This window comes from Mustela lutreola, chromosome 3 (genome assembly GCF_030435805.1).
Source record: "Mustela lutreola isolate mMusLut2 chromosome 3, mMusLut2.pri, whole genome shotgun sequence".
Lineage (NCBI taxonomy): Eukaryota > Metazoa > Chordata > Mammalia > Carnivora > Mustelidae > Mustela > Mustela lutreola.
In genome coordinates, this window is record NC_081292.1 from 208210421 (window position 1) to 208227846 (window position 17426).

Sequence of the window (17426 nt, forward strand, 5' to 3'; positions counted from 1 at the left end):
TAAATAAAAATCTTAAAAAAAATAATAATAATAATTCATGATTGAAGGCTATAGAAGTTGTGAACTTGCAAATACGAAATTAGGATGAAACTCATTCCAGAATTAGGACTTGATGGTTTGGCAAACTAGAAATATTTACCAAACTGCTAGATGGATTGAAATTGCAGTTTTATCCTTCCACATTGCTTGGGAATATTGCTCAGACATAAAAAAGAATGAGATCTTGCCATTTGTGACAACACGGATGGATCTAGAGGATGTTATGCTAAGTGAAATGAGTCAGAGAAAGACAAATACCATATGATTTCACTTACATGTGGAATCTAAAAATGAATAAACAGCAGAACCAGACCTGTAAATACAGAGAACAAACTGATGATTGCTGGAGGGGAGGGGAGTGGAGGGGAAGTGAAGTGGGTGAAGAGGGGAGTGAGCATGCAGTCTTTGTGTTACGGCATGAATAAGTTACAGGAACAAAAGGCACTGCACAGGGGATATAGTTAGTACGATTATAATGGCATTGCATGGTGACAGATGGTAGCTGCACTTGCGGGGAGCTTAACATAATATATATAAACTTGTGGAATTAGTCTGTTGTACACCTATAACTAACATTGTGTGTCTACTATACTTCAATTAAAAAAAAAAGTCTAAAACTGAAGCCAGAAAAATTGAATTTTTATATTGGTCTTCAGTAAGTAAGTAATATTGGCAACAAGCAGTAACAGAAGTTCAGTGATTTACATTTTTGTTATGTTATAAGCAACTTCCCCTCTCAGAGGGAGAAAAAAAAATAAAAAGGGAAAGAACACAGTAAAACTTTACAGAATATTTGAGCTGAAAGGAACTTCTGAGGCCATGTATCAAATCTCATTATTTAATAGATGAGGAAACTTACTTATAAGTCATATACATATATATGATATGCACATAAACATTAACTTCTGTGTATATGAACGTGTATACACCTAAAGCTACTATATATATTGAATGGCCAGTACGTGTATGTGTGTGTGTGTGTGTGTATCTCATGCCAGTATACATACTGAATATAGTGGATTTGCCAGTTAATGACAATGATGAGACTGGAATCTGTGTCCTCTAACTCCCAGTCCTTGCTTTTTACTGTGTGTGGCACTTCCCTTTGTATTGAAAATAAATTATGTTCCTTAAAATACAACTGTGTATATAAATATCCATGGCTTAGAAGGTAAATCTTAATTATATTTTTCAATAGCTGAGCTCTAAAAGGCTTTCATTTGTTTTAGATTGAAGTGTTGAGTTGTTAAATGATAATAGTCAAGATTGTGTCAGGATTGACATTTTAAAAAGAACATATTTCTGAAGCCGTGTATTTAGCCTCTTTGATATTTCTTTCAAAAATTTCCTAAAGACAATATTCAGAGTTCATGTAACACGAGATTTTTGGAAAAATGAATATATTTTAAACATCATAATTAATTATAGCTCTGGGTTTTTTTGTTTTTTTTTTTAAGGTTCTTGCCGGAAACCATATGTCGCTCTTATTCATGGAATTACAATGGGTGGGGTGAGTACACGGTCTGACTCTCCTCATTGATATGGGAGTTTACTAAAAATAAATTAATCATTACTGATCAGAAGTGAGGCCATGAATATAATACCATAGAACCCACTGAAAAAAAAATCCTGTGTGGACTTTGGATCTTTTCAGGTTTAGGATATAATATTTGCTTTTAACACTTTTAGATGATCGTCACCAAAAGAATATGTTCTTAATTAAGTTATATACTACTTTAGCGTCTTGAATTAGCAAGCTTTTTTAACCAACAGAATGGGTTGAATTTTCTGTTACGTTGTTACAAAGAATCCTTTTTCTACTTATGAGTAAACTGATGGTTTACGTATAAGCTTGCAACAGCTTCAGAGAAGAAACTGGAATGTTAAGGGATTTTTAGTCTGAATCTTGGGGATGTGTTTGCCTAACTTATGTTTATTGCACAAAATCTCGCCTTAGTGAAAGTGTCTGGATACTTTATGAAGTTCTCTGAAAAAACTATCTTTCTTATCAATTGACAAAGTATTTCTTTTATGTCTGTATAATTACAAAGAAGTCTTAAATGTTTCTGGCCTTGAATAACTTGATGTAGAGTTGGAAAAACATGAAATAATGACTGGAAAGGGGAAAATTGTACGATACTAGCTATACCAAAGACAAGCCTTTAAGGAAGTGAGAAGTCAGAATGGGTCTTCGTGGCAGGAAAAGGTAGGATTTAGATAGGTAATAGGAGGCTGAAGGGAAGAATTTCAAAGATTCCATGTTCAAAGTTTCAGAGATTAGTCATTGGGAATATAAGAAGTCCCCCTCTTTTTCTGATAGAACCAAACTAGATAAAGCCTCTTGGGCACTGGGAGTTGCATAGATCTTGCATGTCATTATGGGAAAGGACTCCACTAGCAGGTCTGGTGAGAAAGCAGGATCAGGGGGCAACGTGTACCTCTTGGCTTGTTAACATATACAGAACACGAGTGGATTGTGCTTTCTTTGTCAAGGAAATGTTACCGTGAGGAAAAGACTGAAAAAAAAAAAAAAATCCCTGAAAAAATATTGCAGAATAAGAGGAAGGAAAAGAATTGAAATTTGAAGGAACAGCTGCCTTGTGAATGTGCAAGGAACCTGGAGAAAATGAAAATAAAAACAGCATTGGGCATACTGAATAACGGTGAAAAGATACAGCTTGCATGAAATGGGAAAGACTGCCCATGAGGAGACCGTGAGCTCAGAGGAGAGGCACAAGGGAACGCAAGGATGGGTGAGGGGAGTAGCAAGACTGACTTTCCCTCAGGCCAGTAGATTAGAAGGTGAATTTAATATTCTAGATCACGAAGCTGTATCTGTGGAGGACAGACTTGAAAAGCACTAACTGTAAAAGGACAAGGATGAAAATGGTAAGAAGAAACATTTTGAGGTAATGAATACAGAAGAAGGATACTAGGAACCCAACAAAAGAATATTTCATGGAAAGTAAATTAAGCACTTGGAATAAAAATAATGACCTCATATAAAGATGACTTTCTTTAATTTAAAAACAACAAAAAACTCTCAAACCTGCACTATATTTAATATATATAATGTATATAATTAAGGGAAACACACTCTTTCAGTGGGCTGAAAAGAGATCCACATTTAGATAAAAGCTGAGGTAAGTTTTTCTAAATTACAAGCTTTAATGGAAAAAAACCTGTAAGTGTTCAGGCCAGGGAGTAGAGGTGAAGGAGTAGTTAGTGAATACAAGTTATATACCAAGGAATGTAAGTCAATTCTGGCTTCAGAGTTTGTTACACTAAGTGCCAGAAGTTAATAGATTGAGAAAGTTGTGAAATAAAGTCGTTAAGACTCAAGAGTTTCCTACCCAACCAAGTTGTCATTTGGTATAATTGTAAAAGAATATTTTCAGAAAGGAAAGGGCTTAGAAAATATGTTGCCTACATACCACTGTTGAAAATATTTCAATCACTACTTGGTCTAGTTGACCAAAAGATAACTCAAGTTTAATAGCACAAGACTAATGTTGATATGAAAGGATGGATGAACTGTCCTTTGTACTATCAATGAGCAGAAATTCCATTTTTCATAGGAGCCTGAGAAGAGTTATGGCTCTATTGTAGTGCATCTGAGTGAATTGGCTGTGCTTTTTAGCCTCCATGGTATCTTTCAGTTGGTACAGTGGTTGCACACATTCCTATTTATGTTACAGTCAAGGATACTCCAGTTATTTCTAAAGAGAAGACTGTAGTAAAACAGATCAAGATAATGTCTTGAATAGAGGGAGTAAAGGTGATGCTGCTTCTTTCTAGTGGTCTGTTTTCTCTAGTTACTGAGTATGAATGGCCTTCAAAATAAAAATGAAAAAAATATATACTTCATGTTAGCCTTAATGAGAATACCACCAGAGAATTAAGTTTTAGTGCCCTAAGGCAGTGGTTTTCAAGGTGTTATTTTTGCACTAGCAGTATCAGCAACATTTAAAGAGTTTGTTAGAAATACACATTCTGGGGCCCTACCCCAAAGTCAGACTCTAAGGCTGGGGCCCAGTGTTCTGTCTTAACAAGCCCTCCAAGTGATTCTGGGTCATGCTAAGTGTGAAAACCATGGCACAAGGCATCCATTGTATGTCATGAATTAACTTCTCTCATATTTGTCCTGTGTCTCTAGAATGGTACCAGTTACCATCCTTGGGAAAATTGACAAAATAGTCAAGTCATGAGAAATCCCTTAATGAACACGGTTCTTTTATATTACATATTATCAGCCCCTTCCACCCCCCAAAAAACCCAACATCCCGTATGTGTCTAGATCCCATCAGCTCTGCCCAGCAGCAGCTTTGCAAATACTCCATATGTAATTCATTCTTAAGGTGAAATTCTAACCCGTTTGTGACCATCCTAAATACTACTATGATTAGATGAGATTTCTTCCTCCATTGACTTCTGGATTCAATCTGTACTTCAAATTTGGCATTTATACTTTGTTATTATGAAATATGCCCAAATATGTTAGAAGGTCTATAAGGGCAAAGGTTGTCATTGTCCTCTTTTTTTTTTTTTTAAACCATCTCAACAACCAGGAATGCACAGTATTTATTTATTTATTTATTATCTTTCCACTTTAAGTAATGGACATATTATGTATCCTTTGAAAATATGAAGTTTACAGACTTGAAGTGAACCAGTTCTTTCTTTTCTTCTTTCTTTGTAGTGGTATTTTGAGTGTATCATGGTTTTAAAGGCTAACTTTTCATGTCTCAATTCAAACTGTGCTTAATCTAAGATTCTCATTGAACTCTTCCTTTTGAAAATATAATACTTTAGGGCCGTCTGGATGGGTCAGTGGTTAAGCCTCTCTGCGTTCAGCTCAGGTCATGATTTCAGGGTCCTGGGATTGAGCCCCGCATTGGGCTCTCTGCTTGGCAGAGAGCCTGCGTCACCCTTTGCCTGCCTCTCTGCCTACTTGTGATCTCTCTCTCTGTCAAATAAATAAAGTAAAAAAAAAAAAAAAAAGAAAGAAAGAAAAGAAAATACGGTGCTTTAAATATTGGCTTTCAATCTTGGCTGTATTTTAGAATCCCTTGGAAGACTTAAAAGTTCTAGTGCCCAGGCTTTACTCCACAGAATTATTAAATCAGGTACTGGAATGGGACCCTGGTGTTTTGAGAACTCTTTGGTGATCCCAGTGTGTAGCTGAGGTTATGAACTGCTGATCTACTAGTGATTCTTAACCAGTGTGTGGGTCAGGATTATCTGTGGACCTTCAAAATCCCCTGGGACATTGTTTTTCACAGGTTAGCTGTATCAGAATCACTTGGGAGGGCTTATTGAAATGCAGACTCCTCCCACCTTCATTCCAGTTTAGTCCCTTTGAAGTGTGGTCCAAGAATTTGCATTTCTAAAACGGTCCCAGATGATGATGCTCTTGATAGTGTGGGTGAGTCATTTTGGGAATCACTACCAGAGGTGCTGAGAACATGTAGTGTGTTATTAAAAATACTTTATTTTCAGAATTGTTAGAATTTTAGTGTTATATAAAATGTTTCATATAAATATATCTTTAAATCTTAATACAGAAGTATAGAATAAGAGCAAATATGGCTTAAGGTGTACAAATGGTAATTTTTTATTCTTATCTTGATACTGATCAATAAATTGTTTCTCATAACGTAAGAAAGAATTTTGTTAAGGAAACTTGAACAGTCCAAAAGATGGCACCATAGAGCTTTTTTTTTTTTTTTTTTTTCTCTTTTTACTATAGAAAAAATTTTTTCTATCAAGGACAATAATATTTTTTACCATCTTTTGTTATCTGTCATGAAGAGTAAATAGCACAGTGCATAGTAGATGAGATGGCTAGATTCCATTATGTTTCAGATTTGAACATTTACTCAATATTTTGGTCTTTGGTAAAGTAAAAAAATGAATGTTTCTTTTTAAAATTTTCTTATTTTTATTAATTTTTATTTTTTTCCATAGCCCAGCTACCCTCTCCCTACCCCCCTAACCCCCCAGCAACCCTCAGTTTGTTTTGGGAGATTAAGAGTCTTACGGTTTGTCTCCCTCCCCATCCCAGCTTGTGTGCTGCTTCACTTGGTTGATCACGATTCTTTAAGGTTATGTCATTCCAGTGTTTCTGCAAGAGATGAACGATATTTTTGAATAAAAATGCAAAAGAAGAGTTTATTCTGTTTTGTAGAAAGATTTTTAATTTCTTTCTCCTTTATTTTTAAATATCTGAATTCATATTTTCTCAAGTTAGTATATGTAGACAAATGATTAAAAACCAGTATTACTTTTAGGTAGATATAGAACAGAACAGTGTTTAAACTTTTACTCCATATGCTTAGTACCACCCATATTTCCCTCTCAACTGAACTCGATTTAAAGAACTTTCAGATTTCTTCTCCTTTTCTCCATTCCTTCGTTTCTCCTCTCCCCACAATGAAATCAGGTTAACTCCCCCAAGCCAACTCAAAACATGGGTGCCGTATGGTATTGTCTCTCTCAAAGTGGTAAGATGCTGCTGGCAAAGGGCTTTGTGATCAAAATAATGGAAAATTTAAAGTTGTGTTTTTTGGGGGTAAAGATTTTATTTATTTGATAGAGACACAGTGAGAGGGCATACAAGCTGGAGGAGAGGGAGAAGAAGCAAGCGTCCCGCTGAGCAGGGAGCCCGATGTGGGGCTTGATGCGGGGCTTGATCCCAGGACTCTGAGATCATTACTGAGTCAACTGAGCCACCCAGGCACCCTGGAAAATTTAAAGCTTTAAGGCATACTTTAGAAAGGGGTATATTCAAAGTAGTAGAAAAGTGGGCATTGGAGTGGGAATAGTGAGTGTAGACAATACCCCCGTGACTTTGTGGGACACAAGCTAACCACGTGGAAAATTGACTAGCGCTCAGTTACTGAGTCAGATTAAGTTTAATCACTCCTAAATGTCATTGAGATGTCCTTTTTTAATGAGAAGAATTGATAGTCCTCAGAGATTAAATTATATTAAGGTCCTACAAAGGTCTCTGAGGAAATAGTTGCATCTTCAGTTTTAAAAAGTATTCTGTTTAGTGATATTTGATATTTTTGATATTTAGTGATATTTGAATAGACATTTTAAGAAATGATTTTAATTATAAAATGCTGTTTTTTTTGTAATACTCTTTAGTTACTTAAGAACCTGAGCCCTTACAAAAAAAGAGATGCAATGATTTTATTAACTAAAGAAGATTTTTGAAGAAACTTTGAGTTCAGCTTACTTTGGTATACTTTGCCTCACCACCGCCACCATCATTTAATATAGTACTCTTTAATGTGTTTACATTGTATAATGAAAACATGGAGACATGCGTGGGCCATGCCATTTCTTAAATTTATTTATTTATTTTTTTTATGAGAGAGCAAGCATAGGGAGGGGAGGGGCAGAGAAAGAGAGAGAGAACCGTAAGTGGGCTCCATGCCCAGCTCAGAGCCCGACATGGGGCTCAGTCTCATGACCCTGAGATCGTAACCTGAACCAGAATCCAGAGTCGCCTGCTTAACCAGCTGAGCCATCTGGGTGCCCTTTAGGCCTTGCCATTTTTATTAATTTAATTAATTTTTTAAGATTTTTATTTGAGAGAGAGAGTGAGAGCTAGAGAAAGAGAGTGCACACACGTGTGAGTACGCACACACAGGGAGAGAGAGAGAAGCAGACTCTGCTGAGCAGGGAGCCCAATGTGGGGTTTGAGCTCAGGACCCTGGGATCACGATCTGAGCTGAAGGCAGATGCGTAACTGACTGAGCCACCCAGGTACCCCAGGATCATGGGGTCCCAGGACTACATATAGAGTGTGTGTGTGTGTATGTATATGTGTATATGCATACATATATATATACATATTCACATACACACACACACACACACACACACATACATTTTCTTTATCCAGTCATCTGTGGGTAGATGTTTTCATAACTGACTGTTGTGGGTGATGCTGCAGTGAGCATGGGAGTATAGATAACTCTTGGAGATAGTGATTTTGGTTTTTTCCGGTATTGTCCGGAAGTGGAATTGCTGGATCACATGGTGGTTCTATTTTAATTTCTCAGTGAATCCCTCCATCCTCTTTTTCACAGTGGCTGTACCAGTTTGCATTCCCACCCACAGTGTACTAGGTTTCCCTTCTCTTCACACCCTTGCTAGTATTTATTATCCCTTGTCTTTTTTTTTTTTTTTTAAGATTTTATTTATTTTTTTGAGAGACAGTGAGAGAGAACACATGCGCAGGAGCGGGGGGAGAGGGAAGTTCACCACTGAGCGGGGAGTCTGATGCAGGACTTGATCCCAGGAGCCTGGGGTCATGACCTGAGCGAAAGCAAATGCTTAACCAAAGGAGCCACTCATGTACCCCCTTGTCTTTTTGATAATAGACATTCTAGCAGGTGTGAGGTGATATTCCAGTGTGGTATTGATTTGCATTTCCCTCATTTTACTGATGTTGAACACCATTTTTGTACTTTTTGGCCATTTTTTGTGTCTTCTTAGGGAAAATGTCTCTTCTGTTTATTTTTTAATCAAATTGTTGGGGTTTTTTTGCTATTGAGTTGTAGGCGTTCCTTGTGTATTTTGGCTATGAAGCCCTTTTTGGATATATGCTTTGCAAATATTTTCTCCTAGTCCATAGGTTTTTTCATTTTGCTCGTGGTTTCCTTTGATTAGAAGAGGCTTTGAGTAATCCACTTGTTCGCTTTGCTTTTGGTGTCACGTCTAAAAAATCTTTGCCAAGACCAATATCAAGGAGTTTGCCCATGTTTTCTTCTAGGTGTTTATGGTTTCAGGTCTTACATTCTTTAATCCATTTTGAGTTGATTTTTTGTGTATGCTGTAAGATGGGGTCCAGTTTCATTTTTTCCTATGTGGCTATCCAGTTTTCCCAGCACCCTTTATTGAAGTAACTGTCCTTTCTCTATTGTATATTCTTGGCTCCTGTGTTGAAAATTAATGGACCATATATATGTGGCTTTATTTCTGGGTTCTCTATTTTCCATTTGATCTGTGTGGCTTGCTTTTTTTTTTTTTTTTTATGCCAGTGCTGTTATGTTTTGATCACTACAGCTTGTAATATAGTTTGAAATCAGGAAAGGTGATGTCTCCATCATTGTCCTTTCTCAAGTTTGTTTTTGGCTCTTTGGGGTCTTTTGTGGTTCTGTACAAACTTTGTTCTATTTCTGTGAAAAATGCCATTGGAATTTTATTAGGGATTGATTGCAATGTATCTGTAGGTTTCTTTGGATGGTATGGACATTTTCTTTTCTTTTTTTCTAAATGACTAAAAGTTTGTTTTACACATTGAATATACATAAGAAATACAAAAAAAAAAAAAAAAATGTACCAAAGAACAGACCCCAAACTAGGGATAGTACAGACATTTTAACAGTATTCTTCCAATCCATGAGCACAGAATATTTTTCCATTTGTTTGTTCCTTTTTCAATTCCTTTCACCCATGTCTTAACAGTTTTCAGTGTATCTTTCAGCTCCTCAGTTAAATTTGTTTCGGGGTATTTTCTTCTTTTTGACGTAATTGTTAATGGGATTGTTTTCTTCTCTTTCTGAAAGTTTGGTGTTAGCATGTAGAAAAAATACAGCTGGTTTTCATGTATGAATTTTGTTTCCTGCAACTTTATAAAATTATTTTATTCTAAAAGTTTGTTTGAGGGGGAAGTCTTTAAAGTTTTCTAAAAGTAGTGTCATGTCATCCCTAAACACAGTTTTATTGCTTCCTTTCCAATTTGGATGCCTTTTATTTATTTTTCTTGCCTAATTGCTTGGGTTAGGACTTTTAGGACTATATTAAGTAAAAAGTGGCAAGGGCAGATATCCTTGTCTTGTTCTCCATCTTAGAAGAAAAGCTTTTAGCTTTTCACTGTGGAGTATAACGTTAGCTTTGGGTTTGTCACGTATGGTCTTTATTATGTTGAGGTACATTCCATCTATACCTAAATTGTTGACGGTTTTTATCATGAAACAATGTTGGATTTGTCATATGTGACTTTTCTGTATCTATTGAAATGATCATATGATTTTTATCTATGGAGATGATCATGTGACTTTTATCCTTCATTTTGTTAATGTGGTATGTCATATTGATTGATTTGCATGTTTTGAACCAGCCTCGCATCTCAGGAATAAACGCCACTGGATCATGGTATGTGATTCTTCTAATGTAATGTTGATTTGAGTTTGCTAGTATTTTGTTGAGGATTTTTGCACTGTTCACCAAGAGTATTGGCCTGTAATTTTTGTTTCTTGTAGCATTCTTGCCTAGTGATAGATACTCATATTGCTAGGTCAGCTTGTGTATGTCAGGGTGACCTCATTTCAGATACATCAATATAACTCACATACAGATTGGGCTCTGTGATTTTTTTTTTTTTTTTAAATTCAGTTTAGTTAACATGTATAGTACTAGTTTCAGGGGTAGAATTTGGTGACTCATCAGTTGCATAGAACACCCAGTGCTCATTACATCAAGTGCCTCCTTAATGCCCATCCCCCAGTTACCCCACCTCACTACCCACCTGCCCTCAGCAACCCTCGCTTGTTTCCTGTGGTTAAGAGTCTCTTATGTTTTGCCTCCTTCTCTGTTTTTATCTTTTTTTTTTCTTCCTTTCCACTCTGTTCATCTGTTTTGTTTCTTAAATTCCATGTATGAGTGAAATCATATGGCATTTATCTTTCTCCGGGTCTTATTTTACTTAGCATAAGACCCTCTAGTTTCATCCACATAACTGCAAATGGTGAGGTATCATTCTTTTTGATGGCTGAGTAATAGTGCACTCTGTGTGTGTGTGTGTGTGTGTGTGTGTGTGTGTGTGTGTGTGTGTGTATGTATCCCATATCTTCTTTATCCATCATCTGTCAATGGATAGTTGGACTCTTTCCACAATTTGGCTATTGTGGACATTGTTTCTATAAATACTGGGGTGCATGTGCCCCTTAGAACCACTATGTTTATATTCTTGGGTAAATACCTAGTTGTCTCTGTGATTCTCATTTGTCCTTTGCAGTTTTAGGGTAGAAGCTGCCAGTTGCAAGTGTGATGAAAGTAGACTTGAAGTTATACGCAAAGGTAAAGGGTTACCATCAGGACTAAAGAAAGGTGCTGCAGTGCATTTGCCCTGGGAAGTAAAAATAAAAAGAACTATATTGACAGGTGAACTTCTCTACAGAGAAAGCAATAAAATTATACTAAAAGTGGAAGAATAATTAGAAAAGAGAATATGAAATAGTAGTAAGACTGCAGGGGCTGTGCAAGGAAGAATTAGGAAATTTCCCTTGGATATTACTAAGTGTGTAGAATATGTGCTTATATTTATTCATTTTTATCTGTATTCACTGTTGACTTTCTCCAAGTGTAGATGATTATATTCTTTTTCTTGCTAGAGAGGAGTAGAGTCTCCTTCTCTCCTTTGGTACTCTATGATTTCCTTCTGCCTTATTAGGGGAGAGTTAGGCTGGCTTTTAGCTGCACAATTTCTGATCATATATCATATATATATATTTTTATGTGATATGTATGTTATATTGGACAGATGTATGGGTATAATTATAAATATGCATATATTGGGGGATGTGCTCATTGAGGTAAAAAACCTTGAGTGTCAATCTAGGAGGTGTGTATTTTCAGGTTATTTCAAATGTATGCTTTAAGTATTGACATACTAGAATTTTTCTATTTCCTGGATTTAAAAAAATTGAAACATAATTGACCTATAATATTGTATTAGTTTTAGGTATGTAACATAATTATTTGGTATGTGTATAAACTGCAAGATGATTACCACAGTAAGTTAACATCCATCACCACACATGGTTAACAATCATCTTTTTTTCCTTGTGATGAGAGCTTTTAAGATTTACTCTTTTAACAACTTCCAAGTGTCCTCCTGGTTTTTTTATTAAAAACTATACCTGAAGAATGGTAGACCATTAACATGTAAATATTTATACTTCAGTTATTTGTTTCTACTGAATATCCTTTTCATCCAAATATAATGTGAAATATGCATCAAAAGAAGGAGGGAAATTTTCATTTTGTGCTGATCTCTGCAGTCTATTAAAATACATTAACATTATATAATCAGTATATTAGTATCATGAATATGCAGTACTAGCCTATTAATGTTAATGGAAGAAGCACAATAAAGTCTTTGTTTTTACTGTGGAGCCTGCTGATCAGACTGCAGATCTAAGGCATGTGGACCCAGAGATACATTATGAAAGTCATCTTATAGTCATGATACTAACTTTCATATTGTAATGAAATTATGATGGAAACCTATTTAAATTTCTAACAAAAATGTGTACCTATTTCAAAGCTCTGTTTATAATCCTGAGTGATGATGAAAGACGACTCTCCCATACTCTGATACTGTGATGCAGTGTTCGTTCTGGGTAGGAGCTTCCTCATTGTTCCTGACAAGAATTTAAACCCATGACCCTTTGTGTGAGCCTTAGTCACATCACCCCATTGTGTGACTTTCTGAGTGAGTTGCTTTCATAACGGTGGGTGTTGGCTTTGTTTACTTTGTAACATTTATTTTTAATTTTTTTTTAATTAAAAACTTTTTGTGAAGCAGCTTCAAATTTTACAGGAAATATGCACTAATAATACAGAGAATTTCTACATAGTCTCCATATTTCCTGTGATTTCTACATTTGTTTTATCATTCTTTCTTCTCTCCTACCTCTATGTCTTCATAGAGGTTAAAATTTCATTTTAACCATTTGAGAGAAAGTTGAAGACGTGATAACTGTTGTTAAATTGTTCAGTAGGTATTGTCTAAGAATAAGGACACCAAAATCAAGAAATTTAACAGTGACCCAGTACTGTTCTCTGGAACATTTCTTTTTCAAGCACCTAATTTAATTGTTCTACATATGTCCTTGTTTGTTTACTGGGGGGTTAATCTTGCCATTAATATAAATTATGGAGTTGTTGACTTTATCTTAAGTTAACTTTACATATCCTTGTAATTATCAGAGCACCTGTGTGGCTCAGTTGCTTAAGCATCTGACTCTTGATTTTGGGTGAGGTCATGATCTCAGGGTCATGGCATCAAGCTTGTCCACGTGCTTAGTGGGGAGTCTGCTTAAGATTCTCTCCCTCTCCCTCTGCCTGCCACCCCTACCTGCCCGAGCTCTTGTGCATAGCAGCACGTGCGTGAACACTCTCTCTCTCTGTCTCTAAAATAAACAAGTAAAGCTTTTAAAAAATCTTTATCCATTTTTTAAAAATGTTGCTTTTTGTTTCAAATAGTATATTATCTGGAAATACAGAAATGATGCTTATTTCTAACGGCTAACATAATTTTGAAGGATTTAACTGTGCTTTTAATTATAAGGTCTTTTTTAAAGCCTTAAATAGAGCTGTGCCAGCCTTTTCCCTTTACTGAACAGTCTAAAAATTCATCTATGTCTGTTAATTAAAAAGCAGTCTTAGGGGTGCCTGCGTGGCTCAGATGGTAAAGCATCTGCCTTCGGCTCAGGTCATGATCCCAGGGTCCTGGGATTGAGCCCTGCTTCTCTTCTCTCTCTCTCTGTCTACTGCTCCCCCTGCTTATGCTTTCTTGCTCTGTCAAATAAATAAACAAAATCTTTAAAAAAAAAAAAAAAAGTTTTAGATTGCCTAAATTTTGCCTTTTTTTTTTTTTTTAAGATTTTTATTTATTTGACAGAGAGAGATTATGAGTGGTCAGAGAAACAGGCAGAGAGAGAGGGGGAAGCAGGCTCCCCGCTGAGAAGAGAGCCCTATGCGGGGCTCGATCTCAGGACCCTGGGATCATGACCTGAGCTGAAGGCAGAGGCTTTAACCCACTGTGCCCCAGGATTACTTCAAATAGTATATAAATGCACCATAAACAAAAATAACAAATTAGACTTCAAAATTAAGAACTTTGCATTCCAAGACATCACTAAGAGTGAAAAGGCAAACCACAGACTGAAAAATAAGTCTTGGAATGCAAGTATCTGACAAAGGAATCCTGTTTAGAATGTAAAAAGAACTTCTGTAGTCCATACAAAAATCCAGTGCAAAAATGAACAGTGGATCAGAGTAGATATAGCATAGGGATACCCAGATAACAAATAGAACAAACATTCAACTGCATTAGTCAAGGAAGTGGAAATTAAAATCACAATGAAATACTAACATATACTCATTTAAATGGCTAAGATTATGAAAGACAAGTTCATGTATTTTTGAGGATGGGGAATAACAGACTCATATAATGCTGGTGGAGTAGAAAATTGGTACTACTGCTTTGGAAGAGTGCCATTTAAAAAAATCTATTTATGTATTTTTAAAAATATTTTTTATTATTTTTCTTAACATATAATGTATTATTTGCTTCAGGGGTACAGGTCTGTGAATCATCAGGCTTACAGACTTCACAGCACTCATCGTAGCACACACCCTCCTCAGTGTCCATAACCCCACCCCCCTCTCCCTAGCCTCCTTCCCCTGGCAAACCTCAGTTTGTTTTGTGAGATTAAGAATCTCTTATGGTTTGTCTCCCTCCCAATCCCATCTTGTGGAAAATTGTTATTTTTAAAAGTTAATTGAATTTGTTCCTTTGACCCAGTAGTTTTACTCCCTGGTATGTACCCAAACAAAATATGTGCACTTACACACCAAAAGACATGCATGAGAATGGTCACTGAATCATTATTTGCAGCAGCTCAAAGCCAGAAAACCTAATTTGCTACTTAGAGTAGAATAGATCAATAAGCTGTTTATTCGTCCAAAGGAATGCTGTGCAGTGAAAAGTAATGGCTGCACACATGAATGAATCTCACACAGAGCTGACTGAAAGACAAATACTATATGCTCCGTGATTCTAATTATATCGAGATAAAATCAGAAAGCATAAATCTTATTTTGTTGGAAGCCAGGGTAGTGGTTGCCTGAAGGATGGAGGGAGTAATGACTGACAGGGTACATGAAATGATTTCTGATCATTTTTCTTTACATTCTGGCTACATGGATGTGTTAACTTTGGGGTAATTCATTGGACCTGTATACTTACCATTTGTTACTATTTGTGTATTTTTGAATGTGTATTATATGTCAAGAAATTTTTTTTTAAAAGCAGAGAGAGTCAACTATCATATGGTTTCACTTATTTGTGGAGCATAACAAATAGCATGGAGGACATGGGGAGTTAGGAGATGGGAGTTGGGGTAAATTGGAAGGGGAGGTGAATCATGAGAGACTGTGGACTCTGAAAAACAATCTGAGGGTTTTGAAGGGGCGGGGGGTGGGAGGTCGGGGTACCAGGTGGTGGGTATTATAGAGGGCACGGATTGCATGGAGCACTGGGTGTGGTGAAAAAATAATGAATACTGTTTTTCTGAAAATAAAGAAATTAATTTAATTAAAAAAGAAAAATGAGTGTGGCTGACCTGAGTGCAAGTGAGGAAAGTAGAGAATTGTAAATTCCAAGATCGGGGAGCTAGAAAGGGCCCAGGCCATGGCCTTATCAGCCAAGAAGAGGAATTTTGGTAATATTGTAATGGGAAGTTACTGGAGAATTTTGGGCAGGAGAAAACCTTAACCAATATACACTTAATAATCTTACTTGGCTGCTGTGTATAGAATAGACTGTGGCAAGAGCGCCAGGCCCAGGCAGAAGATCCTAGTGACTTCAGCTAGGGTCGTGACAGTGGAGATGGGAACCGTGGACCGATCCAAAGTATATTTTGGGGTCAAAGCTATAAAGACCAGTTCATAGGTTAGATTAAGAAATTAGAAAGAGGATGATGCTGAGGTTTTTTGCCTGAGAAGCTGGGTGAATGGTGGTGGTATTTACTGAGGGAGTAGCACATTTAAGGAGGTATCAAGAGATTTACTTCTGATGTCTGAACATTGAGAAAAATACTAGATGTTTAAGTGGAGACATTAAGTAGGCAGCTAGATGTAAAATTCTAGAGAAATCAGGATGGCGAAATGATTTAAATCTTTAATGTTATGGTGCTTGAGTTCCTGGGCTCTTGGAAGGCATCACGCGGGAAGAGAATCCGGAGTGACCCGAGTGCAGGTGAATGCAGTAGAGGGATGACCCTGATCACTGGTGGGGGCAGGTCGCATCTGTGTGTCAGGGAGAAGAGAAAGAGCAACTCCTGCAACGGAAGGAAGACCAGGCGAGTAGGTGTCTCAGTCACGTGTTTCCTGAAGTGGGGACGAGGCAGCTCCGCCGCATGCATGCTGTGAGATGCCCAGTTCGATGAGCGGAGGTTCGAGTAGTGGGTTCGGCGGGATGCAGGGGGAGAGTGTTTGAGGAGAGTTAGGAATTAGAATGACATCTTACATTTGGGGAATGAGTCTGCACAGCGTGACCATTAGTAGAATAAAATTGAAGACTTTGAAGGCTTTTTCATCTAGCAAAGGGTACCAGCTCAGATTAATGGTTAAAAAGTGTGTAACAGTAAATTTTGAAAGTTCCAAGGGGGACTTATTGTAAACAATCTATAGTGGGTTCTTTTATATAAGATGCAAAAATTAGCTCTGAATCTGCCACAGAGTTCCTACATCCTTTTCAGTGCTGATCAGCATTTATATTCTTAGTACCTCCAAGTTCAGTGGCTAGCATTTTTTCCAGCCTTCTTCGTAATTAAAAGTTCTTTAAAATTGGCTCTTAATGGTACTTGTGTCAAGTATCTCTTATTCTGAAAGCTCATTAATAAGTCCTTCCTAAAATCTTGGAGTCTTTGATTTCGCTCATTTTATCAGTTATGGGTGAAACAAAGTGTATTATGTAATACAAGATAACTGAATCTGTAGTTTCTACATCAAAAAATACGGGGCTCGTAAGTTTCTTTGTCTTTTGATTTCAGGAGGTAGATAAAGCTGGGCTGTTAAATGGTTCTCTTGCCAGACAAGGAATCTTTGAGAAGATGTGATGGAGGGACTGGTCTGGATGAGCAGTGTTAGCAGGAGAAGGCATACGGGCAGCTTATCTTGTGTGATGCTGGAGCATGACAGGATGTAGATTGGGTTCTAACTGAAAACGTAGCAAGAGACTTTAATAACTGAAAAGAGCATGAACTTAAACAGACCCAGGAAAGAGAACGGAGCAGTTGTCAGGTGCAGAGGTGACATGGGAATCCCCAGACCAAAATCAGTGGCATTGCTAGACGTCAGAAAACTGAACTAAGAGCTGTGTCTGCTGCTTTCTATAGGTTTGCTTTGTCCTCAGTGCCGTGTGCACTGGATGCCGCCTTCTCGGTTTATTCGCCGTCACCACGGGTAACTGCTGCTCTAGCTTGGCGGTCACGTCTTTTTCAGTTCAGATTTCAAATGAGTTCTAAGCATTGGCTGTCGTCAACTCACAGCAGCCCACCGTGTTTTAGTTTAAATAC

General features: G+C 37.0%; 1 protein-coding gene across 8 annotated transcripts in view; it reads left to right on the forward strand.

Annotated features, from left to right (window-relative positions):
- HIBCH (3-hydroxyisobutyryl-CoA hydrolase) overlaps window positions 1–17426 on the forward strand; it is a 144033-nt gene that overhangs the window by 34857 nt on the left and 91750 nt on the right. For all 8 annotated transcript variants that reach the window (XM_059168592.1, XM_059168590.1, XM_059168588.1 and 5 more), the window contains one exon: window positions 1497–1549. In XM_059168592.1, coding sequence (XP_059024575.1) covers window positions 1497–1549 — 53 coding nt within the window. The remainder of the gene's footprint in view (window positions 1–1496; window positions 1550–17426) is intronic.